This window comes from Phlebotomus papatasi, chromosome 2, assembly GCF_024763615.1.
Source record: "Phlebotomus papatasi isolate M1 chromosome 2, Ppap_2.1, whole genome shotgun sequence".
NCBI lineage: Eukaryota > Metazoa > Arthropoda > Insecta > Diptera > Psychodidae > Phlebotomus > Phlebotomus papatasi.
Genome location: NC_077223.1, coordinates 103,174,360 through 103,201,614, shown reverse-complemented (window position 1 = coordinate 103,201,614; position 27,255 = coordinate 103,174,360). Strand labels below are relative to the sequence as shown.

At 35.3% G+C, this 27,255-nt stretch overlaps 3 protein-coding genes across 3 annotated transcripts in view; 1 reads left to right on the top strand and 2 right to left on the bottom strand.

Annotated features, from left to right (window-relative positions):
* The window catches only part of LOC129800522 (uncharacterized), a 256,784-nt gene extending 252,651 nt beyond the window's left edge, over positions 1-4,133 (bottom strand). Inside the window, exon 1 of the mRNA XM_055844976.1 lies at positions 3,807-4,133. The gene's annotated coding sequence lies outside the window, so the exon portion shown is untranslated. The remainder of the gene's footprint in view (positions 1-3,806) is intronic.
* A 435-nt stretch (positions 4,134-4,568) lies between these two features.
* LOC129800515 (uncharacterized) lies at positions 4,569-15,767 on the top strand. Its single transcript, XM_055844956.1, has 4 exons — positions 4,569-5,441; positions 9,661-9,833; positions 9,912-11,145; positions 15,183-15,767. Exons 1-4 carry the CDS (start codon positions 4,773-4,775, stop codon positions 15,474-15,476), a joined length of 2,370 nt encoding a protein of 789 aa, XP_055700931.1. The 5' UTR covers positions 4,569-4,772; the 3' UTR covers positions 15,477-15,767.
* Positions 15,497-26,007, bottom strand: LOC129800516 (elongation factor 1-alpha). The gene is made up of 3 exons (XM_055844957.1): positions 25,892-26,007; positions 20,323-21,162; positions 15,497-16,719 (listed from the first exon to the last, which is right to left on the bottom strand). Exons 2-3 carry the CDS (start codon positions 21,143-21,145, stop codon positions 16,151-16,153), a joined length of 1,392 nt encoding a protein of 463 aa, XP_055700932.1. The 5' UTR covers positions 21,146-21,162; positions 25,892-26,007; the 3' UTR covers positions 15,497-16,150.
* Between the last annotated feature and the right edge of the window lie 1,248 nt (positions 26,008-27,255).

Sequence of the window (27,255 nt, the reverse complement as noted above, 5' to 3'; positions counted from 1 at the left end):
TGACTACCTAAAGTTATTTTTTCCTTATGTTTGTACATAATTGTAAAGTAGAAGGTTGAAGGAATCTAGAATATTTTTTGCAAGTCTCTAGCTATTTGCTATGTAGTAAATATTTAAGCTCAAAAATGGCGAATTCTTAAATTCTCAAATTCATAATTGATTTTATTTATTTTTCATACTTTCAATTTGTTTTAAGCAAAACCCTTTTGGCAATAAAAACTACAATATTCATACTTAATATTTTTCATTAAAGCGAAAAATATTATTCATTGGTTTTGTCAGAAAAATTACTTAAATTTTTGGGCTATTTTTGTTCCTATCTTTCATAGAAGCACTAAATACACAGAATCAGACTCTGTTGGACTTTCCAAGGTTAGATGTAAGACATATCATTGATTATATCTCAGTTTAATTTTTATTGTTTATTTTCAGTCCGTAAAAAGTGTCTCGTCGTTAAAGGGTTAAGGAATATAAGACTAACTCTCGTTAATTCATTTTTATAGCTCCGGTAGGGGAGACCGGGGAGGTTTTGGACAGGAGTACTGTGGGACAAGGCGATTTTTTCCTTAAGTTTTGTAATAAATAGGATTTAACCACTACTTAATCGTAGGCAATATTAAGATGTATCTTGATTAAAAGAATGGTTATCCTCAGTTTTATTGTTTTAATTTTATGAACATTTTTTTTAAAAATAGATAAAAATCGTATATTTTGACGTCTCAGTTTTCCTCTTTGTATTTTATATCAGCGATTTATAATCAAAACTTTTTTATGTCATTAGGTAGCAGTGTAATCTAGGAAAATATTTTTTCAGAGTTAGTTCCAGAAATTATACGCTCTTGTCTTTTACATAAAGGTTTTAAATACCAAAATTACACGCGGGGATGTTTGGGACACCCGAATGGGGATGAATGGGACATTGAATTTCGACAAGATTGTAGGTGGCATGCAATTGTTTATTGTCAAAATGAAGAGTAATGCTCAGTTTCTACTGGAAATCTCCCTCTTGTGCAAAGTTTATCAGTGGAGCAGATTTCTCTAACTACAGGGACAATTAAAACATCAATGTTTTTGGAATCAATAATTCCTTCTCAGAGGATATTCGATCTTTGCCCAATCTTGTTAAAAACTATTTCCTTGAGAATTTCTCGAACAATATCCTCTACAATTTTTACAAGTTCTCCAAAAAAGGCAAGGCGAGAGCTAATTAAAGAAATAAAGAAAAAATAGGTACCATGCAGTTCGTCTCCTCAAAATGAAACAGGAATCCACCAATGAGTTCAAAACTAAAAGTGTTAAGATAATCTACTCGCCTGAGGAATTTTATGATAATGATTTCATTATTTAGAATAAAAAAAGCAAAGAAAGGTAGATGGAAAATAAGAATAAAATACTTTAAATAATTGATTGACAATAAATGACTCTACTGTACAAATAAAATTGATATATTAATTTCTAAGTATGAAATAGAAGATGAAACATTTTTATTTCTATTAGAAATATTTTTAATCTAGTATTTAAAGCAAGGATGAGGACGACCCAGCCTGGAAAGTCTTTAGGGGCGGACTTTATGCTACGAGGAGACGAGGCCGACCCAGCCTCAGATGGACCGACGGCGTGGACCAGGACGCCAACTCATTAGGGGTGCGGAATTGGAGAACAGTGGCGCGTAACAGGCTCGAGTGGCGACGGGTCCTGAGTCAGGCCAAGACCAGTAATTGGTTGTAGCGCCGGATAAGTAAGTATTTAAAATTAATTAACGTGCTCCAATAATGCAAATTATGCGAGAAAAAATGCATCCCATACTGCCCCATATCGGGGAGGTTTGGGACAAAGCGTCAAGTTAAATGTTTTATCTTCTCCAAGAAAACTAATTTGTTTTCCAAGTTCTATCGAGTACTTTTTACAAAGTCAATACCCATAAGTATCCTATAGACCAGAGGTGTGCAAGAAACCGTTGAAACCGAAATGAAACATGTACGTCAATGGTCAAAACGCTACTATAACAAACTTATTTTGACGTTAATTCGGTTTCAACGGTTTCTTGCACACCTCTGCTATAGACCGCATAAAATTATGATACGCTATCGTGATTTTTTGAAATAGTATCTCAAACTCAAAACATGAAAAGTGTCCCAAACCTCCACGGTCTCCCCTACATCTCTGAGATTAGTGTAATTTCATGAAGCCGAAATTGGAATCCATTTCTTTCCCATACACTCTGTATATATCTATCTCATTCTTTCGCACTCTCCTGCTTCTTTTAACCCATTAAGGACGAGTGGGACACCGGTGTCCCAAAAATGAAAATATTTCTTTATGCCTAGTGTAAAGAATCTCAGCTACCATAAGCTTATCTGAACTTCGAATTCGTGCCCAATCCGAATTTGCAATGAAAGAATCACACCTACAGTAGACCTTCTCTCAATCGGGAATATGGGGCAAAATGTCATCCGGTTTAGCGATAGAATTGAGCGTCAAAGCCTTTGTAAATTCCACAAAAAGCGCTCAATTATAAAGAATCACGATAAAATAGGAAGAACTATAGCGAATTTGAGCGAATTAGCTTCATAATTAAACGTGAAAATTGTCAACAAAATTTGTCGCCCGATTGAAAAAGAGCCGATTGAGAGTCTACTGTAGTTGCATGCAAACGTCATAGTCTCAAGCTTAAAATTGAATGTTTTTTTTTTTAATATAAATTCATTTTTTTCTGTTATACTTTTAAGGAGTGTTACTTGGAACGTTGTTAACAGTTTATCGTTTTTATTTTCTCTAAAATCATTTGTAATACGTTTTAAAATGAATAAAAAAGTAGACATAGCTTTTGGTGGCATATTTCGGCCACCTTCATTCTCATAGTTTCTTTACCCTTCCGGAAATTTTCCAATGTCTTTTTCACATCATCTCGTTTGTCGAAGCGGCATTTTTTGTTATTTTTTGCATTCTATAATCTCTGGAGTATACAAAGACTAAAAATTCATGAAAATTCGATGAACAAAGAAATGGCCGAAATTACAAGCTGACTGAAATTTTGTACACTTTATTATTGCATATATTTTCAAATATTCAACCTGAGATAAACAAGTTGGATCATGATTCCTAAACGTTTGGAAAGTAAAACTTAAAAAGAAATGCATCTGCCTGATACTGCCCCACAACCCCTACAATTCCCCAGTGTTCGAAGCCTGAATATCTTCCCCTATATTTCAAGTTTTTCACTCGTTTAACTCTTTCGTCTCTTTTGGGACTCTAGTACCCAAAGAAGCATATGAATATTCTATGAAAAACAAAGTTTTTTAATTATTCAGAACTAATAAAAATCCGATTCTTGTGGATGATTACATACTATAAAGATGTCCAAATGTGAGATATTTTTTTGTAGGACCTCAATTAATTCCTGAGCTTAGATATTTTTGATTAAAAATTGTGAAATTGGCTTGCTGCATATGCTGCGGTCCGGAAAGAGTTAAATTCGCTTCTCGAGTTTTAAAATTTAAGATTGATAAGACAGCTCCTGTACTCCTGCACGCAAGACAAGCTAAAATAATATTTAGAATTCAGATTGTGTTCTGGAGTGAACTGTCTCCAGAATCACCAAATAACAGAATGCTAAGCATTTTCAAGTATCTTCTAATTATCCAGGTAAAAATCTCATCGAGGCGCTCATATCCTTTAACAAGATTACTATGCAAACCCCATATCCGGGAAAATAAAAAGACCTTTCCACATGCTTAGTAACCTTTATTCTTGAACTTCAGTTGCCGGATTTGGATGATTTGCATGAAAAGTAAAAGAGAACTCACCAATTTTTCTCGGATCCGACCAGCTCAAGAGTGTTTCCCAGAAGCAGGAGACCTTGACCCACATTCCCATTGCTCTCTCAGTGACCAGATTATTGGAGCAGAGGCCTCATCGCGGAATCAGGTGGCTCATCACGATTTCTGCGGTCGCCAATTCAATTTCACTTTCATTCGCACGTCGCCAGCGGAATTAATTGAATCCGTTGCCCACTTCTGTGCACCTTCTGTTACGAAATTGCCTTTTCGCCAAACTCTCTCTCCTGCGTGCTACTTTTTGAACGAAGAAATCGAAAGTGAAGAGACAATTTTTTGGTGAAATTAACTTGGCGCTTTTTTTCTGGGAAACTTAACCTTACTTTTTAACTGAGTGATAAGGCGGGAAGGAAACTGAAGAAGAAAGGTAGAGAAAATTAAATTGCTAAATGAATTTTGGGAATTTAATATGCAATAAATACCTTGGAAATTCAGTATTTCACGTGAAAATGGAGGAAAATGAGTTTTCTGGAGGGAAAATTTGCAGGGTCTTAGCATCTTGGGAAGTTCCTATGGAGGTTTTCAAATTACATCGGACGTTTAGTGTTGAATTTAATTAATTTGTGCGTCTTGTTCTCCCATCGTATTTTTTTTTAGAGGAAAACGGAAAATACGAGAGAAGAAAATTACGAAATTACAATTTTCCAGGAGCAAAATTCCCCACAGGAAGAGCAGTGCCCCCAATTGGGATTTAGCTGAACTTGTTCGATTCCGCAAGAGGCGCTGCAGTCAGTAGCACAGATTTGAGTCCGTATAACAACTGGTGGTTTGTGTTTGAAAATACGGCTTGGCTCCGTGCAATTTTGGATAATTTTGCAGAAAATTGTAAATATTCGGCAAGTATTCTTTGTTAAAATTGTTTACAAGAGACAAAGGTATTATTGTGCAAGTGAAATTGTAAGTAAAAGTGAAGTAAAATCGGCAGAAATAGTTGAAATGAGTGCGCTTAGCGTCATGAGCAGCAAAAGAGGTGGGGGCCAATTTGACAATTTGAGAGAGCAATGTCAACGGGCTCAGTTTTTGGAGCACCAAGACGAAAACATGCCCCCAAAAGTGATCCAGTCACCAAAAGTGGATGGTCGTCTGTCATCATTGCAAGTCGAGAGCCACCTCAAGTTCCGACTGCAGAGTGCTCTGGCCAGTACATCGGCTTCGGTCAGACTCAAAGCCATCCGGGCGATAAATACTGGTGAAATGGACAAATTCACATCATTCGACGTCCCTCACACAACCCAGGAAATTGTGACAGACGAAGAGCGTCAGCAGGCAGCTATGATGCCCGAGAAGACATTCCAGGAAGTGATGGATGGCGTCCGGGTGTACGTGGAAGTGAGGAGCGGCAGAGAGGATAGAACTGAGGCAATCAAGGCTGTTATAGCAGGGAAGGGAGTCAAGGTGAACGACAGATTGCTGCGCAATACTACACACATCATCTTCAAAGAGGGCAGACTGTCGACGTACAAAACTGCCCAGAAATGGAACATCCCCATTGTGTCAATCTTGTGGTTTGAAGCCTGCAAGAACTGCTTGTGTCTTATGGATCCGGAAAGATTCCGGCCGGATGGTCTTGATCGATTTGAGCACCCGGAACTATACAAAATTAAGGTAAGTTACCCAGAAGCCATTTCTTCCACAAATCTCGTTAAAATCCTTTATTGACACCCAAGAATCCCTGACTTTGAGGACTCTTATTTTTTCCTGATCTCAGTGTGCCTTGTAAAAGTTATCAAGTGATAAAAGTTTCGGGAATTGTAAAAGAATTTCTCGGAAAAAAAAAGAAAAACAATTTAAGTTAACCTCAAACTGCAATTTGGGGTTATGTTGAGATTTTGTTGAAAAAAGTTTTTTTTTCATAACTTACAGTAGACTCTCTCTGAATCGGGCATTTGGGGCAAAATATCATCCCGTTCATCGATAGATTTGCGTATCAAAGCCTTTATAAACAATTATAATGAATTCATGTTTAGTAGGATTTCTGAGCTTTTTTGCGGTAAAAGTTTTGAGGTTTTTGAGGTTACATCATTTGGAATTTTAAAAAACTGACTTTTTTGTCGTGGCCAATTGTATTTTGAACTAGCTGAATTAAATCGTTCATATACGATTTCAGCTTTCACGAGGTTATCAACATAACCTCACATTGAACCTTCAGACTTCAGGATTTCTCTAATAATTGTTAAAAAACTTGCATTTAGGTGTTCATTTTGAATTAAAAAAAAGACACTGAAATAAGCTAATGATTAGCTTATTTCACTGTCTTTTTTTAAATTCAAAATGAACACCTAAATGCAAGATTTAGAGAAATCCTGAAGTCTGAAGGTTCAATATGTGGTTATGTTGATAACCTCATGGAAGCTGAAATCGTATATGAACGATTTAAATTAAATAAATAAGCTAATCATTAGCGTATTTGAGTGTCTTTTTTTATTTCAAAATACCTAAATGCAAAATTCTTAACGTTTATTTAGAGAATTCCTGAAGGCTGAAGGTTTAATGTGAGGTTATGTTGATAACCTCGTGAAAGCTGAAATCGTATATGAACGATTTAATTCAGCTAGTTCCAAATACAACATTTTCTGAATAAAAAAAATGTACAAGTAGCTTCAGGAATGCAAAACTTGTTTAAGAATTTTTCGAAAAATTGCTAAAATTATTGTTTTTAATTGATTATCTAACCTTAAAAACAATAATTTTAGCAATTTTTCTGAAAAATCTTAAACAAGTTTTGCATTCCTGAAGCTACTTGTAGATTTTGTTCTATTCAGCAAATGACTATTAATTTGCTGTGGTTATTCTTTAAAAAAATAAAAATCCCAAGCAAATTTTAAGCATTTGAGGTTATGTTGAGACGATCCCGGAAAAAGATTATTTCTTTTTATAAATTACAGAATTTTCAAGCTCAATCATGCAGTAATCTTTTATTCTGAATTTAGCAAACACTCAAAACTTAAACTAAATATAATCAAATAGGGACACTTCTTAGTTTTCTGAGGTTAGAATCCGAGTTAATCGGAATATTAAGAGCGCTTTAAGGTTAGATTTTTCCGTTATGGTGATAATATGATGCAATATTTTTTCTGTAGCCCAGCTTGAAAAATTCTGCCATAGAAAAAATGTTGCAATGATTTTTTCTAGGTTAAGCTTAACATAACCTAAAAATTTTTCAAATTAATTATTTTTAAAATGCACAAATTAGTAAAAATACTCGGAAACATAAAATTTGTTTACATTTAAGAACTTAAGAATAACTTTTAAGAGGTTATCATTACGACTTTCATAACATAACCTTATATAAAAACTTCTAAGTGTCTAAGATTATAGAATTCTCATAGAACTATCCATGAAATTCATTTTTAGCAACATTTGACGAAGGTACAAAGTTTGACAAAAAAATATAGCAGCAAAAAAGTAGAAGTAATGCAAATAAATAGAAACAAAAGTCACTATCGATAAACTGCCGGTTTAGACTTGTCCAGAATTCTAAGGCCTTTCAAATGAATCTAGACTTGTTTGAATTGGGTGAGAAATACACTCTCCAGAGATGTATATTCCTTAACAGTTGGAAAAAAAAACTGTTCTTAATTTTCTGATTGTTTTTTTTTTCATTTTCTTCCATTTCAGTATAGTTTACTGTCAAATTTATTGTTTAATTTGAAACATGTTTTGATGTTATGAAAAGTTACTGAAAATATCTACAACTTTTCTAACCATCTCGGGTTCGTAATGTGGCCGTAAGACGCGCTTTAGTTCTCTTTATGAAAGATAACCCTATCTTTTTGATAACGCAAATAATTTTGGCAATTTTTTTCTAAAATTCTCGAATAAATTTTACGTTTTTGAAACGTTTTGTACAAATATTGACATTTTAGAAAGATTTTGAAATGTTTTTTTTTTTTAATAAATAAATAAAAAAACCTGAAAATAGATTAAAATATAGAAATAAACAAAGAAAAATCAACAGAAAAGAATTAATTTATTTTGTCAGAAGCTATTTACATTATGATAGAGAAATTTGTGTAAATAACATTTTCAATTAGGCAATATCAATATTTGTTCTATGATAAGAACGTCTACTGATAGGAATTCTTTAATTCATAAGTAATGACCAGCGCACAATAAGTTTTGTTTGTGAACATGTGTTCAAAATTTCCCATGAGAATGAGCGAGATGACTAGATCTATATTTCATTAACTCTCATTGAAGTGTCAAAAACATGTTTACCAAACTAAAGTTATTGTGCGTTGGGCATAACAATGGAGTACGAAGAGATTTTTGCAGAATTACATGCATTTTTTCTTTTACAACTACGAAAAATATAACTTAATTTAAAATTATTACGAAATTCCCTAATGACTAATTCCCTAATTTGACTAATAATGTGAGGTTATACAAAGCATAACCTCTGAAAATCTTTTGGAAATTCAAATAGAAAAATTGTAGGTCTTGAGGAAAACATAAAATTTCAAAAAACATTCCATCCTAACCTAAAAATGTTTTATTGCTTCAGGCAAATTTAGAGTATGAAGCACATAACCTCAATTTCGCAATCTTTATTCAATAAAGACTAAAGCCTTTGCCCGAAAAAGTAAACAGAAAAGTTATTAAAAAAATCCAAATCCTCAAAAAATTAAATTAATCGAATGTCTAACCTCAAAAGTTTTGTAAATCATGGACACATTAAAGTGTTTCTAGCTTTTTAGAGTTGAATATTTTGAAGAAAGGTGGATTTTGCTGTCAAAAACTGATCACAATTTCGAGGTTATATAGTTATACATAACCTCAAACTCTAGAAAAATCTTTTATCAAGGATTTTCAAAGAAGAATTGAAGACACTTGTGGTCTCTTTTCCTGAGAAAAAAAACTAAATATTTTCTTTTTGAATAACTAATGAAAAGTTTATCAACTATCTGATGTACTTAAAATCATCAAAATTGGATTTAAGGAATTTATCCCAATTTTTCAGGTTAACAACGCAATAGCCTCCAAAAAATGCTCCGATTCATAATAACGTTATTGTACATTTATATAAAACCGTAGATAGAAATTGCTAAAATCGATAAAGAAATGATTTAAGTGTCGAAATACAGGATTTCATTGATTTTTATTAACCTAACCTAACGGCGTTATCACACTTGCACATTAAAATCTTAATGTGATTCACATTAATTGTCGCTTGTGAGCGTCCAAATATGTTATTTGTGTCTTTGAGTCACTTAATATTTGGGGTTTTTTTATTTATTGATAAAGAAGTGGACTTGGCCTGCAAAAATAAGTTTAAATTTACCTAAAGCACAAATATTTTTCACATTAAAAAATTAATGAGAAAATCGCATTAATTTTTCGCATTAATGCTATAAATTAATTTATATCAAATTCTGTGGGCCAAGTCTACCTTTTTATCAACAAATAGATCAATTTTTGAATATAAGATGATTCAAACACACAAATTACACATTTGGACTTTCACCAGCGACAATTAATGTGAATCATATTAAAATTTTAATGTGCAAGTGTGATAACACAATAAAATTCATAAAAATTGGGTTAAAATTGAATTTTCTTTAGAATTTTTTTGTTTCTTGATTTCCAAAATATTTCACTTGGGGAATTATCCAACATAATTTAGTAGATTACATATTATAAATTCAAATTTAGCCCCTTTGACCCCGTCAAACTAAAATTCTCGCTGCGCAGATGGTTATCATTTTGAGGTTATGGTCCTGGTTGTACATAACCTCAAATGTTAAAATAAACCTAACCTCAAAACCTTGTTACAAGCCTCTTTAAAGTTAAAAAAAACCATCCCTGACCAATTTTCCTTCTCCAGAGGACAAAGTTCTTCCGCTGCGAAAGCGAGAGCCCCCTTAGATTGTCGTCAAAGTCTCTCCTGGTGAATGGGGGCTCTCCAGCGGTAACACCAAAAGTTCTCTCCAAAACTCACGTTGATTTGGCCAGGAATTTTACGCCATGTGATACCCCGGAAACGAAGGTGATCAAAAAGTACGTTGACCATGAGATTTTGCTGAATCTCAGCAGGTTTTTTTTTTAGTTTTCAGCAAACAATTTTTGTTTTTGCAGCATTCTAGTCACGGCCGGGAAGAAAGAAAAGACTGAAACGCCAGTGACTGAAGTTTTTACAAAATCAGCAACGAAAAAGACTTTGGAATTTGAGGCAATGACCCAGGATTCCACAAAGAAAGATACCACCACCTGGACACCAAGACGATCCACCAGGAGGGCTTCCTGCACAAATGTCCAGACGTTGGAGCTGTCAGACACTCCCACTCCGTTCAAGTCTCTGAGGAAGTCCATGAGCATGGAATTGACGCTTCCGGAGGAGAAATTGACCATTTCCAAGTTGGACAATATCTCTGAGGAGACGGAGGAGATGGAAGTAACTGGGATTGCTCTGCCGGAACGTCGGACAATTCTGCAGAGGGAGTCAATGGTTGAGAGTCCGGATGCTGGGAAGGAGAAGAATGGAGAGGAAAAGGAGAAGGCAAATAATCGCTGGACGCAGAATAATGGGGAGGCTAAGATGGATATAATTGAGGATGATAAGTCCATTTTCACGCCCAACAGGATCATTTTCAGTTCAACTGCTACTCCCGGAAGTTCCAGGAGAGCCACAATATTCCATCACAGGCTGGAAATGATCAATCAGGAGGCCAGGAAAGCCAGTCAGGTGAAGGAATTTGAGGATTTGCCACCAACGCCAATCAGGCAGGATACAGAAATTGATACAGTCAAAGCTAAGCCACGCAGGAGGACTCTCTGCCCTCTGCCGACAGTTAATTTTTTCCCCGAGGAAAAGGAAGAGTCCCAAGCCAAGCGCCGAAAGCTCTTTAACCCATCGGCCATCAATGAAGCTCCCAAGACTCCCAAATCCCATCCACAGCCCAAAACGCCAAAGAAAACACCCGGGAATACTCAGAAATCTTCCCAATCGTCCCAGTTGATGAAGAAAAATGACAAAAGGCGCAGTACTTTGGACTTCGAAACGGAAGCCAGGAAGACTGAAGCTGCCAAGAAGACAGTGCCAACGCTCGTTATCACGAATGTCTACGGGAAGGACAAGGAACTGGTGGAGGAGGCAGTTAAGAAACTGGGAGCATTTCAGATGGAACGGACTGTCACCAGGGCAACTAGTCATCTGGTGTGCCTGAATCCTGGACGGACGTTCAACATGATGCGTGCTCTGATTCGCGGAGTGTGGATTCTCAGCCTGGATTGGGTGAAGGAGTCAGTGGCTGCTTCTAGGTGGCTTCCCGAGGAACCTTTTGAGCTCAAGAACTTCGCTCCAGCAGTAAAGGTAAGTCCAAAAGAATTGTTTCCTTTTCAGGGTGAAAATGCTTGAATTTTAGGTTATGTAAAAGAGAGGTTATGCAGACTTTAACCTCAAAATTTACAGCTACAGTAGAGTTCCTCAAATTTGAACATTTGGGGGATATAAATAACATTTCTCACTCCTCAAATTTGAACAATATTTTCAAAAACATAACGGAATTCATGTAAAATTCACTTTTCCTAAATTAAGATGAACAATTTTAGAGAATATATAAATGTAATATATTGTGAAATAGATGGAATTTGTTGCGGAAGTTAATATAATACCATAAAATTGAGGAAACATCAGAGAAAAATGGCATTCTACACAAAACTTTCTTCACATAACCTCAAATTTTACATTTTGAACTCAACCGTCGTTCAAATTTGAGGAGTTCAAATTTGAGGAACTCTACTGTAAATGGACCAACGCATTTCCATAAGAGATTTTCCTAATTGTTCTCCGCATGGAAGTTTCCGTAATCAATATTCCGGCCATTGAATTTGGAACTGCCATTTATCTCGGCTCAAGGGATCAAATGAGGTTATCACTTATCAAATCATACCACCTGAACTCATTTTTCTTTAAAGGATGTGCTGCGGCTTCCATGGGAAAATTATGCCAAAAATCAATTTTAAATGAGCAATTTTCCGAAATGCGCTCTGATCGATCTCAAACTTTGTCTAAGTGTTTAACGGTCGTCCTAACGGCGTTATCACACTTGCACATTAAAATTTTAATGTGATTCACATTAATTGTCGCTTTTGAGCGTCCAAATATGTTATTTATGTCTTTGAGTCACTTAATATTTGGGGTTTTTCTATTTATTGATAAAGAAGTGGACTTGGCCTGCAAAAATAAGTTTAATTTTACCTAAAGCATAAATATTTTTCACTAAAAAATTAAAGAGAAAATTGCATTAATTTTTCGCATTAATGCTATAAATCAATTTATATCAAATTTTGCGGACCAAGTCTACCTTTTTATCAACAAATAGATCAAATTTTGATTATCAAATGATTCAAACACACGAATTACACATTTGGACTCTCACCAGCGACAATTAATGTGAATCGTATTAAAATTTTAATGTGTAAGTCTGATAACACAGTAAGAGAGGTCCTCTTTTCAGTAAAGTTTATCGGGTTGAAAATCATTGTCAAATTATCCGCCCCCTTGGCTTTACAGCTTTTAAAAAATCTACTAAAATGCAATTTCTGCGAACATCGGAAGTTCGAAAAAACGGCGGTAGAGGCGCGATTATCAAACACAAAATTTCCAAATTTTGAAAATCCTAAAAATCGAGGCCTAAGTTTTTTTTTTCCTATACAATAGTAGACTCTCTCTCAAATGGGCATTTATGGGGCGTTATTTTTAAAAAGAAGATTTTTCAATAACTAAAAACATAACTAAAAAAATTCCTTATGCAATCGGGCTGAAATTTTAGTATGTTGTAGCCGCTGATTATACCTATCAAACAAAAAAAACCTTAAGTCGATCCATAACCCCTGACCCGAGCTATAAGGGGTCAAAGTTCGAACATTGACCGGCCTCTATCTCCGGTTCTAATTAACATTTTGAGCTAAATTTTGGCTTTTTGGTTTCGTCTCGATGAGCACTTTCAGATGGAAGTTCAAAAATTCACCACAAGTGGCGCGGCGATAGCGTCAAAATTCATCAACATTCAAACTCATTTTTCTCAAAAAGGTCATTGTGCAAGTTAATCAAATTTTAGAGTGTTATAGTCTAGGCTATGAGGTTTCCAAAAAGTGGCGTGGGTTCGCTGTGGTTAAAATAGAACCGGAGATATGAGGGGCAAAGTTCATGAAATTCAAAACGCCATATCTCCGGTTCTATTTGACCGATTTTGATGAGTGAGGGCTCAAATGAAAAATCTCACAAAATGCTACATTCTAAAATATTTGAACTTCGTAGAACAAACGCTAGGGGCGCCATAGTCGAAAAAACCAATTTGAATTTCACATAACCTCAATTATCTCGACTGTCACTGAACCGATTTTGATAATTACTTCGACACACAGTAGGAGTAGACTCTCTCAAATTCGGGCATTTGGGACCAAAATGTCACCCGAATTAGAGAGAAATCGGACGACAAACTTATTGAAATGCAACGATTTTTTATTAATCTGCACACTCTTATTAAGTTTACATACTCATTCTGAATTGCATTAAAACTTCATAATAATGCAAAATCACATCAAAACTAAGACAGATTATGCCAAATTTGAGCATATTTGCTTCATTTGATGATCGCAATCAAACTTGAAAAATGATAACAAACTATTTTCAAATGTAACTGATGCCCGAATTAAAAAAGTAACCCGATCATAAAAGAGCCGAATTTGCGAGAGTCTACCCCGTCAAATAATTTCGTCAGATATCTTTAAGATTTCTGCAGAAAATATCTACACCTCTGCAGAAAATCTGCCGATAAATCTGTAGATATTCCTACGAATTTTATTTGGGCTTGGGACAAAATTCGTCAGAATATTTCGGCAGATTTTCTGACGAATCCTGGCGCATACTCTGACGAATTTCTGTAGATATTTTGCCGATTTTCTGTAGATTTTTCTACATTCCAGACTTTCCAGACAGATGTGTCTGAAAAGATGGAATATTTTTCATTGAATTTTGTTTGCAAAATTCAATAGTTATTCTTGGTAATATCACAGTGTTTATATAAACAAAATTTGTCGCCCGATTGAAAAAGAGCCGATTGAGTGAGAGTCTACTGTAAAGAATTCTGCGACGCCGTGTTATAAGTAGAGAATAGTGAAGTGAAAACTTTAAGCAGAGTGACAACCTAAATTTCGTGTTTTTGTATCATTCCATGAACGTTTTTTTAAAATGCAGTATTTTTGCTTGAATCTGTTTACTTATCTAAAAAGTTTAATCGGTAATGCTTGTTAATCAGAGCACACCAATTTTTTTGTAACTTCTACAATGTCTTGATAAATCAACAATATTTTTGTTGAGACAATGGAGACTATGCAGATTTTTTATGCAGAATTTCACACACATTTTCTGCAGAATTTCTGCCGAAAATCTACAGATTTTCTCTGAATGAACCAGAATATACCGTTAAAATTCAAAAAAACCTCCAAGTGAAATCGGCAGGTAGAGCAATGATTTGACGGGAAACAACCTCGATTATCTCGGCTTCTGTGTAATCGATGAGATCATGTTGTACGGCAAAATTATAGAGAACATTCTGGTCTACATTTCACCCATATATTACTTTTGTGCCAGTTCATCCAAATCCTTGATATTTTGGTTTAAATACAAAATTTGTATAATTTCACGAATTTGATTCAAGATAACTGAATGGCGTCCCCCAACTTAACCCATTCCTTACCATGGTATTATACATCATACGCAAATTGAGTGATTTTAGATAATTTATTCCAGGGCAATTGATATTCGAATTTCTGTCGGAAATGGCTTTTTAGTTACTTTAGTTCTTCAATTGCTTGGAAAAATAGCCCGTTACAGACGGGAAGAAATTTTATTGTTTTTTCTCGCTTCGCGTGAAGTCATGCAAAAATTTTGCTCAAAATGGCGAACGGAAAATTCGATATCCCGTCAAATTTGTTAAAATTGGCCTTCATCCTCTTTCTTGATTTGAATTCTGGTTGCGAATGTGTTTTCTTGGATAGTTACTCTATCTAAATCAATAAAGTTTGTAATGAATTAATGTACAGAATTTAAATTCAGTGACCGTTAAGACTTGTGTTTGACAGAGGCTCCCCGCGCCCCCATCAGAGATAAAATTTTTTTCTTTTCAAAAAATTCATTTACTAATCTGTAGGAAACTAATCCCAAAATATGAATATTCTATCTCAAGTATTTCTGGTACATTTACTGAATGGGTTAAGAATCTCACCTATAATAAGCTGATCTAGGCCTATCACTAGCTTGTTGAGGGTTTTGAGACATTCTGAAACTGGGCTTAACTTTCAGTCTGAAAGCCTCTTAAATCCCGTAAATCCTTGTTCTTCCAGATGAACCGCTGCGAGCGCCAGCTGCTGGGCAACAGCTACAAGATGGACCTGCTGCGCAACTTTGATCCCATCTACGTCTCTCCCCGCTGCAGTGTCGGCCTCAAGGAGACCCAGGAGCTCATTGTCCTCTGCGGCGGTCGCATAGCCACCAAATCTGTGGCCAAGTACATCCTGGGCGACAGAGAAACCAACTGCCCTCCAGGCACCATCTGCCTCAATCCCAACTGGCTCCTGGCCAGTATCCTGGCCCGCCAGCTTCAGCCTCTTTCAACATTTCAGATTTCCAGGGAATAATAAAAGAAAAAAAACAGGAATTTGTGGGCGCCTCCAATTTATTTTTTTTTAAACACCACTTTTACATTAAAGACATGGTGAGATTTTTGCCTTTCCAGTCCAAAATTCCTTGTTTATTCTTTTTATTTTTAAATATTTCACAAGATTATAAGTAATTTTTTTTCTCTGATAAAAACAATTCTCCAAAAATAATTAAACGAAAAATGAAGTTTAGAGAAATTTTTTGCAGGGTTAAATTGTGGGGAAGTTTTTTTTTCTGAGTGAAATAAAAGTTTTTTTTTTCATATAAAATATATAAAGATGCTGTTTTTTTTCTATTTCATTTCTGTTTTTATATGCTTTTTCTTTTGTTTTTCATTTGTGTGTTATATCTGAGTGTAAGAAAGGAATGAAAGTGTAGCCCTTGTTGCTTTTCGCCGAAACTCTTTGCGATGGAAAGTATGGTGCTTGAGTCTGAGCCACCATGGAGACACAGCATCAGCAGCCCCTGCCCACAGTTTCCCCCCATCCACCTCCCGGGACAATCCAGAAGGCCGATGCGGAGCAACTGGGGCGAGACGTCCTGACGCTTTTGTGGCTATCGTGCAATTTTCTTCTTCTTTTTCTTCTTCTGGCTGCTGCATCGTCAACTGATGTTGTTGTTGTTGTTGCTGGAGTTGGTGACTTCGGGCTAGCTACTTCTTGGCCTTGGCAGCCTTCTCGGCAGCCTTGGTGACTTTGCCTCCGGTGGCATCCTTGAAATTAACCGCCTTAATCACACCCACGGCCACGGTCTGCCTCATGTCACGGACAGCAAAGCGCCCCAGTGGCGGGAACTCCTGGAAACTCTCCACGCACAGTGGCTTGGATGGGACGAGGTTGACAATTGCAGCATCACCAGACTTAATAGCCTTGGGATTGTCTTCGGTGGTCTTGCCAGAACGACGGTCCACCTTTTCCTTGATCTCGGCAAATTTGCATGCAATGTGAGCCGTGTGACAATCCAAAACTGGAGTGTATCCATTGGCAATCTGGCCAGGATGATTCAGGACAATCACCTGGGCGGTGAAGTCAGCAGCTCCCTTGGGTGGGTTATTCTTGGAATCACCAGCAACATAGCCACGACGCAATTCCTTCACCGAAACGTTCTTCACGTTGAAACCGACATTGTCACCGGGAACAGCCTCCTGCAGGGCTTCGTGGTGCATCTCAACGGATTTCACTTCAGTGGTCAGATTGGCAGGAGCGAAAGTCACCACAGTACCTAAAAACAAACAAAAAAGATGGAAAAACCAATTGAAAACTTTACCAACAGATTTCCGTCGGCGAACAAATGACCTTCAATTATTCCTAAAAACCGATTTTTCAAGGTCAAAGACTACAAAGAGCTCCAGTGAGCGCATTTTTCAGATTTGGGAGCATTTGACGTCGTTGGAAAGGTCTTGAAATTTCTGACAAGTGTGAATAGGTTCCAATTGGTAATGAATAGATAATAAATCAATATTTTTTTTAAGCAAAAGTCAACGTTATTGCTCCTGAGCTATCTTATTCAATCCTTATCGCGTGATTCATAAATCTGTTGAAAGCGGTTGTAAACCGGTGAACGGATAATAGGGAGCAATAGGCCATTTTTGAAACTCTCACTCGCACCCGTGAGCCAGCCCTTTAGTGGCCGAGATAAATTGACTCGCACACCCTTCAGATTCTTGAGTACGTACGTACAACGCGTACTTTATCATGTTATAGAGGACTCGTTACAGAAGTTTTTTTTTGAGTTTCTATTTTGAATTTCTCCCAAATTCCCAGCGAGCAGTTAGCAAAAAAATAGCATTTTCAGCATTTTTTTTTTTTGCTGAATCGGTCTGCTGGACAGTCAGCAGCTCTCGAACAAAAAGTGCTAAGCAAATACATGAAAATGGCACTGTTTAGCGCTCGTAGCGGATGATGGCAGAACTAAACACTGCCGCTAGCTAGATGGCGTTGGAAACCATTTAGGAGATTTTCTCTTTCGTTTTTTTTCTTTTTCTCGCAAAATGAACTTGGAATTTCCCCTGAAATTATTTATCAACTTGGGGGATATTATAATCACGATTTTTATTATCTATATTGTTATAGGATTTATGCTGCGGTATGCTGTCTATAGAGAATGGACAAATAGAAGTATTAAACATACTCCCGACCAAAAATGTTGCATTTTTTAGTGAATTGCGTCATTATTTTCTTTAGAAAAAAAAATTATTTTATTCTGAGCAAATATTCAATCGGAGGTTATAAAATTATTCATTATTTATGAAAAATATGTTTTTTCTTTTGAAAAAAGCATATTTTCCTCAATTTTCGTAATTAAATATTGGCATTTTTCCTGAAACAGCAGCCATCGTAACTTATTTAAGGTAAATAAAGTTGCAGGAGCATTAGAAAATCGTTTTAAAATATGTGGCTCTCCTTAGTAAGTTCAATGATGGTTTTAAAAATACTACAAAAAGTTCTATTAGAAAAATTTTTATTAGACCACAATGCTGTATTGTTCTAACAAAACATTTTTGGATTATAAATTTTCTGAGTCGCATTTTTGCGCAAAAAATTACTTTTATTATCGCGGTATAATAGCAAATTAACAAATTATTGTTTTTCTTAATATTGCACTTATTCTTTTTTAAATCAAAAACTTATTCAATTTGATGATTTATTTTTTAAATTAAAATGACACGTGTTAATATTTTTTAAAAGATACATTTTAAATAGCTTTAAAGTCAGGAAAATATGCCAATTAGTTGGAAATCATTTTGCGTCAACTGTACCATTAAATGAAAATGTTATAGGCTCTAAATTTCATATGTTCTTAGTCTTTTAGTATTTAAATGCGTTTCCAAAGTTTTTTCAATAATTCTCGATTTTAGAATTCATGAAATGTGTAAAATATCTTGAAAATTCCCAAGAATTTCTTTGGTTATTAATTTTCTGAAACAAAAAAGGTGGCGGGAATTGCAAGCTGACCGGAATTTGGCACACTTACCCTAAGCGGAAATAAGACTTCTTGGCAATGCAATTTTAATTTAGGTGTTTTATTTTTTTAAGGGGAAATTCTATGGGTAAGTATCTACCGGCATTCTTGGGTTTTTTTACCCTTTAACGACGAGACAGTTTTGAGGACCGAAAATCGGCAATAAAAATTAAACCAATGAACAAAACCAGTAAAAGGTCTTATATCTGGCCTTCGAAAAGCCAACAGAGTCTAATTTGGTGTATTTTTTGTCTCTATGAACGATAGGAACAAAAATAGCCTAAAAATTTAAGTAATTTTTCTGGCTATACTAATGAATGATAATTTTCAATCTATTGAAAAATATTTAAGTATAAAAAATATTTAAGATTAATTTTGATTATGAGAAATTAAAAATTCGTCATTTTTTAGATTAAAAATTTACTGTATAGCAAATAGCTAGAGACTTCCAAAAAAATATCCTAAATTCCTTCAACCTTCTATTTTGAAATAACGTACAAACATAAGAAAAAAAATAACTTTAGGTTAGTCAGGAAAAATTATTTTCTTTATGGGACACTGGTGTTCCTATCGTCCTTAAAGGGTTAAATTCCCTACTAGTCATTGGGAAAATTCTCTGGCCATTCCCAGGAGGATTCCTCCAAATTTTCTGAGGAAGTCTCCGAATCTTCCAGACAATTCTCGAAGATTTCCTAGGGAAATCGATGGGAAAATTCTCTCCGGAAGGGAAAAATTCCTTTCGGAGATACATGAAAATTCCGTGACGAGTTCAGGGGAAACTCTGTGAAAGTTATACTTCGAGCAAGATGGTTTCTGGTGGGGAAAAATCTCTCAGTTTTTGACTCCCCTTATCTCTATCTAGGTACTTGTTGGGGAACTTTTCGTAGGGAAATGGTGATATGTATAGTTCTTTTGAATTTTGCCATGGAATGGCGCAATTTTTTTATAGGGCTGAAATGTCTTAAATCTACTTGGAGGACACAATGACAGACAATACAAAGGAGAAATTCGTCCCGAAACCTATTTAACTCCGCTTTTCGGACGAAAGAGACGAATTTCTGGATTAAAAGTTGAGGAAGGCAGAAAAGACAGGAGAAAAAATTTCTATACATCAGAGATTGATCAATTCGTCAACAGATATCGGAGAATGGAAAAGAATAGACCACTTATATCTTCCATATGAGTTAGCTAGCTTTTTAACTGATCAGTAGGGGAATTCTGTAACAATATGACAATGTCATGACAAATTTTCGTAGTAAATTCGGGAACAGGAGACCATTAAAAGCAAAATTTGCAAAGGAACTATATGAAGCTTTTAGTATCTCATATAAGTCGGATTTATGATTAATTCTCCCGGATTTACCATTTAAAAAATTTCAATTTTGTCATATGACATTGTCATACTATTAGAGAATCCTCCCTACAGGATACTTCTTCCGTCTGAGAACCTTACACTTTTTCATTATTTGTACGAGAAAAAATCATTAAAAAAAAAAGAAATTCATAATAAAATTCTGAAAAATTTTACTCTTGAAAAGACCTCATTCCGTAAAAAATATTTAATTTTTACCAGAACTTTTCTTTCTGTGGGAAAAATCAAAATTTTCATTTCATAATTTTAAAAAAAGCTTAAGAGCGATTACTTTTCATTAAAAGGCAATGGGTAAGTTATGACAATTGCTGACTCAAGCGGCAGTAACCTAAAAATGCATCAAATTATTTTGTTTTCTCAGAAAATCTTGAAAATAAAATACTGCCTTGTTTTGAATAACATTTGGTAATTTAGCAGAAAAATATTAAACTAAAGAAATTCAATTTGGAAATATTCTGTAAATGAAAATAAATAAATAAATAAAGACGTACCTGGTTTGAGGACTCCAGTCTCGACTCGGCCAACGGGTACAGTTCCAATTCCACCAATTTTGTAGACATCCTGGAGTGGGAGACGCAGGGGCTTATCGGTAGGACGAGCTGGTGGCAAGATGGCATCCAGAGCATCAATCAATGTCTTACCATCAGCCTTGCCCTCTTTCCTCTCAATGGCCCATCCCTTGAACCAGGGCATATTTGTGGAAGCCTCCAGCATGTTATCTCCGTGCCATCCGGAAATTGGCACAAAGGCCACAGCAGCCGGATTGTAACCGATCTTCTTGATGTAGGACGACACCTCCTTCTTGATCTCCTCAAAACGATTCTCACTGAATGGTGGCTCAGTGGAATCCATCTTGTTCACACCCACAATCAGCTGCTTCACACCCAGCGTGAAGGCCAACAGAGCATGCTCACGCGTCTGCCCATTCTTCGAGATACCAGCTTCAAATTCACCTGTACCAGCTGCAACAATCAACACAGCACAATCAGCCTGGGATGTGCCCGTAATCATGTTCTTGATGAAATCCCTGTGACCAGGAGCATCGATGATCGTGACATAGTACTTGGCTGTCTCAAATTTCCACAGAGCAATATCAATGGTGATACCACGCTCACGTTCAGCCTTGAGTTTGTCCAGCACCCAGGCATACTTGAACGATCCCTTGCCCATCTCCTGGGCCTCCTTCTCGAACTTCTCAATCGTACGCTTGTCAATGCCACCGCATTTGTAGATGAGATGTCCCGTGGTTGTGGACTTGCCGGAATCGACGTGTCCAATCACCACAATGTTAATATGGATCTTCTCTTTACCCATTTTTCACGGAGTGTTATCTATTTTTTTTTTTTGTTTTTTTTGGTGTACCAAAAAGGAAAACCCAGAAAAAAAAACACTGAATTACAATCCTGAAAGCCTTCAAAAAAAAATCATTTGGACACAAACTCAATTATGCACCTCTTTCACTTTAGCTTGTATTTTCTTTTTTTTTTAAATATTAACAACTGCACAATTTAAAATGTCTTTCAAAGTTTGTTGAATTGCTTTCTGAAGGTTATTTTAACATTGTGAAATAACTTATCTAAATATTTGTATACGGAGGATTAGTCAAGAGACTGCGGCTTATATGGTCTTTAAGATTTAGATCTAATTCTGAGTCATAGGTTTTTTTCCTATAATTGCGAAATTGAAGTTTTTCTTGGGGAAACTTTGAGTTGGGGTGATTAAATAATAAAAAAAAAAAACATTTAGTTTTTTAATCCCACATTTTTGATGATACAGAAAAGGCTTAAAAAGATTTAGGTTAAATGAAATTTCGTGGAAACTTATATCCCTTTCTTTCTCAAACATTTTTCATACATATGTTTATCTCACTCTTTAGAATTCTTCTTCTTCTTTTAAACGTCACAACAAATTCAACCAAATTTTAGTGTGAAAAAGGGAGAGATATGTGAAAACGTTCCAGAACGAAAAGGATGTGAAATTTGATTTCATGAAATTTCCTAGCTAAAGGTCTACCGGAGGCTCTAGGTGTCAAAAATTTTCTGTTCAGAGATAAATGTTAAATTCGATTGAGAGTTGAAAACTAAAAAACAGTATTCATGGCTTGAAAGTTAGAAATGTTAAACTCTTGTGGACAAGGGTAATGGTTCTGGTACAGCTCTTAGATCAGGAAAGTTTCATAAAGTCAAAAATAACACATCCTTTTCTTTTTTAAAAAGTGCATATATCTACCCTACTCTTTCGCGCTCTTGTTCTTCTTCTTCTTTTGAACATCACACTAAATTAAATTTAGTTCAATCCAAGGCTGTGTGGATGTTGTCAGAACGTCCGGCCTAAAACTTCAAAGCGAAGAAGTTCAGTCCAATTTCAAATCTGAAAGATTATGGCTCCGGCACACACCTTTAAGATCAGAAAAATTTCATGAAGCCGAATATCACTTTCCCTTTTTTCTAACACGTTTTGTATATATCTATCTCATTCTTTCATACTCCAAAATTGATTGAGCTAAATTTAATTTGATGTGGTATTTAAAAAAAAAGAGTGCGAAAGAATGAGATCGACGCATGCAGAGTGTGTATGAAAGGGATTCGAATTTTGACTTCATGAAATTTTCCTGATCCAAAAAGGTGTGCCGGAAACATTAGCATATACCTACTTATGCGAATCTTTTAAGAAAACGAAGCAAAATTCGATTTTAATGGCGCTGGCACACCTTTTCAATTGGATGAATTTCAATCGATTGAAATTTTACCTTTTACTCTTTCAAAGCGAAATAAGATATATGTGTCTCTTTCTTGTAAATGAATATTGAAATTTCAATTTCAATTTTAAATTTCATTTGACAGAAAGAGACACCCATATCTGATTTCAGTTTGAGAGAAGAAGAGATAAAATTTCAATCGGTTGAAATTCACTCAATTGAAAAGGTGTGCCAGCGCCATAAGAAAATAGACCGAGCTAAAAGGTACACAGTAAAAAAAAATTACATCCATAGTGGTTGGTAATTTTTGCACGAGCATTATAGTTGTGAGGTTTGTGTATTGGCAATGTTGTGTATTGGCAAAGTTGTGTATTGTCAATTTTATAAAATGGCTTTCTCTATAATTTTGATTGTAGAGCAATTTTGTTCAGTTTATGTATGTATTATCTGTGAAGTTTCTGTATTAAACAAAGAAAAAAAGCAAAAAAAAAAAAAAAAAACAAAAAGAAAAAAAACATGGAGTGTCTGAGAGACTTGAACTCATAACCTTTGCGTTGATGGTCTCGCGTTTTCCGGCCGCGCCACTTGCTTACTTCTCTTATGGCCTCTACACACTAGAGAAATTTATGTCCATATTGAACTGCTTTTCCTACACAAGCGTAGGGAATTTGCTTCAATATGGACATAAATTTCTCTAGTGTGTAGAGGCCATTAAGCAAATGGCCAAGAGTTGCATCGTCAATTTTCCTAATTTACATGATGCTTCCTCTGTTTTCTGTTATTACATAATTATTGCTCATTTTTTACGACTGAGGCATATTTTAAGAATCCAGTGAATGATTCTAGAAGACAATTAGGCAGTTAGAAATGCAAAAAATATCTAAAATCTTACAAAAATTGCAAGAGTAAACAATGAAATTTTGACAGCTCTCACACAAATTTCATTACACAAACATAATTTTACTAGCATTATGCTAGTATCGTACTACAAATATGATAGTAATTTTACAATTTACGACCAAAATGCTTGTGACATTACACTTTTCCCATACACAACCTTATTTCTCACACAATTTTTTACTGTGTAGTTATGACACTTTTGAGAATTCTGAATTTTGGCTTTTGAGATTCTAACTTTCGGGATTTTGACCGGGACCTCTCTCTTAAAGACTGCATTACAAAAACTTGAAAAAAAAACTCTTACTAAGAACTTTCACAGTAAATAGACTGATAAGGGAAAGTACTCTCCCTCCGATCGTTCGTGCCTTCGAATAATGTAAATTTTCTTTCATTTTTCCTAAGAGACTTACGAATTTCTATTGTATTTTAGTTAACTTATCATCAATTATTGATAATTACGTGATAATAATGTGAAGTCTCTTAGGAAAACTAAAAGAAAATTCACATTATTCGAAGGCATGAACGTTCGAATGGAGAGCACTTTCCCCTAGTATGTTTTTCTAGTTTGCCTTCATATTGTAAGTATAATTGTGGTTTTGAATTAGAAAACAATTCAGATTAGACCATTTTCGTCTCAATTATTGATATGAAAAATTTAATTAAGACACCTCATTAAGATTAGGGGGCCTCCGGTTATCTTAATTTTATGCCATTTTATAAACAATTTTTTTTAATAGAAAAAAATATAAAATTCAAGATTTGACACTTCCGGTGTCTGCTTTTTGGCGAAATCGTTTTTAATTTTTTTTGTTTTAGTTCCTGTTGTATAATAGCATTGAACAAATTCAATTAAAAAAAACCAGTTACAAAAATGTCCTGCGCACAATAATTTTTGATTTGCAAACATATTTTTGACATTTCAATGAGAATGACTGAAATCTACATCTAGTCATCTTGCTCACTGTTATAGGCAATTTCGGCAATTTTAAAAACATGTTTCCAAAACAAAATTTGTAGTGCGTTGGCCATTGCAAAAACTGAAAGAAAAGAACAGGTTTTCACGTCAAAACAAAAGCGTAAATTACTTATAATTTTTACTATGATTCGACTTCTTGTAGACAAAGAATCGTTGTAAAATTCCCTTTCAAGATCTTTAATTTTCTGTGCAAAAAAATATACTAAAGAATATTTAAAGAAAAATATGTTAAATGGCAACAGGTGTTTTTGTTCAATTGTAAAATTATTTAATTGGCTAAAAAATTAATTCATCCTAATTTGGGCGTGATCCAGGATGATTATAAATATTATTTCACCCTGACTCATTTGTTAATTTTGCGATTCATAAGACCCATAAGACTCAGTGATTTTCCACTAAAGTAACCCTTGTGCCATTTGGCTGATCTCTTGACTAACCATAACATCATGATTTGATTCAACAACCTCTTCTCAATAAAGTCACAATCGACTACCAGATAAAAAGAAAATACATCCTAAAATGAATATTTCAGTTGTGGAAGTTTTCCTCAAGAAAAACTTTGTTTTTCAGTAGCAGAACTGGATGAACCAGTCATCATGTAAAAGTGAGGTTAGATTTGACAGTTGGCAAATTTCGTGTCGTGTAATTGAGGCCACCTCATCACAAAAATGCCGATTTCCGGAGACATTTCGAGAAAATTCCGCCGAACACCACCCATCAACCATTTTTCCCGGAAAATACCCACAAAACCACAAACTCTTCGCCACCCATGAACCATGAAACCTCATCCCTGGCCATTTCTTGCCACATCACATTCCCTGGAGCCTTTTTATTCATGGAAAATCCCATGAAAAGGCAATGTGGTATCCAAGATGGCGTCGCGTGTGTCTCCGAGACCAAAGTAGCCCAAGAGATTTCGAACAAAGAATGCGAGAATGCACTCAGAAAATCGATCCATGGCCGCCATATTGACTCGCCGGCAGGCAATTTTTCCACTTTTCCTACCCCAATTCCCAATTTGCCTGCATCACAATCTAGTGAAATTGTTCACCCCACCACCCACCACGAGATAACACCAAAATTTTTTCACAATATTGCGAAATACAGTGGAAAATCCACCTTGAAGAGCCCATTGACCGGGTTCACTACCACGTGTCACACAGCAAGGTGACACTTTTCGGACGATTTTCCGCACAATCCTGCACTTTTCCACCCCCGAAAACCCCCACAGACGACAAATCAACATCTTGACCACACAACCACCAACTTTTCAGAGGAAAATTCCCACAATTACGCCCTAAAATGGGCCCCAAACTATTTGCCACGTGCCACGATTTTCTGCACACTCGGCCCACTTTTTTTCACTCGCGATTTTTCCCATGAAAAACCTAAAGTGGCTCAATTATTTCAACAACCCTTGAAGCAGGTCCCATTTGCCAACAAATTAACACAACTTTTAGTAAAGGAAAACTATAAATTCACTTACAATTTCAGCTCAATCGCGAGAGAACAAAACTTGTACGTGTTGTTCGGCGAACAGACTCGGGGAAAGTGAACGAGACTCGGTTCTCGATTCGTCCGAGTAAATCAATTTTCAAGAAATTTCCAACAGGGGCGCTGCGTTCGACTTATATTCACCTTTTTTCAAAATTCACCTTTTCCCGCCAAAACAATCCGCGCCAAAAAATTCACAGTTTATAAAAGCAAAAACCAGTGATAAAAGATTTTATTACAATTATTCTATGAAAATTTTATATTGCTTTTCCTGGCAATAATTGGCCAAGAAGAATATTAACAATTAATATGGTTGGAATGGTTGGAATGGTTAGAAAACAATATTATTTTCAAATTAATATTTCATTTTATGGTTTTGATTGTAATGACCAGCGCACGATAACTTTTGTTTGTAAATATGTTTTCAAAATTTCCCATGAGAATGAGCGAGATGACTAGATCTAGATTTCACTCACTCTCATTGAAATGTCAAAAACATGTTTACAAAACAAAAGTTATTGTGCGTTGGGCATAATAAACTTAATAATATTTTGATGCAGAGTCATAAAATAATTAAAGTAACTAAGAAATTAAAAGTAAATCAAAAGGAAATAATATAGATCATTTTAATGATTATTACTGCTCGAACTCAAAAAGAGAACAGTTATATTATATAATCGACTTGTTTTTAATTTGTCACCGTTCTAAAGCTTATAAGGTAAGAGATATCAACTTCCGATCTTCGGCGACCCCTAATAGAAAAAACGATATCTCTAGAGGTTTTATTTTTAATTTCACCCCACTCCATCGCCACGAAAACAATGGTTTTTGGTTTTCCTCGAAAACGGATCTTATGATTTCTTTTAGTTTTGGATATGTTTTGGAGGTGGTCCATACGAATATTTCGTCCAAACATACCTATAAAAAAATCGCCATCTTGAATTTTTAAACGACAATTTTTTACCTACTTTTCAGATGGTCTATTATTATTCAACTGATCTGGATAATTGATTTTTCCGAAAGGCCTTGAAATTTCTAATCTGATTGCATTGGTCGCAATCGGTAATAAATCGGTTGAGTACACGTAAATGACCAATCTTTTTTAAATATGCTTTTTCCTGTCCGTTAACTTTGTTATACATCTAGATCTAGAGCCGAAACGGTAAGAGATACGAACTTACGATCTTTGGACGACCCCCCCCCCCCCCCCCATAAGACGACCCAAGGGACATTACTATGATTTTTTCGAGTCTTTTTAAAGACAAAAATGTGTTGATGTTTCTCTATGAGTATTCTAATCTAACACGCTTTAAGGTGAAATAAATAATTTTATTAGATACATATAATCTATTTAAT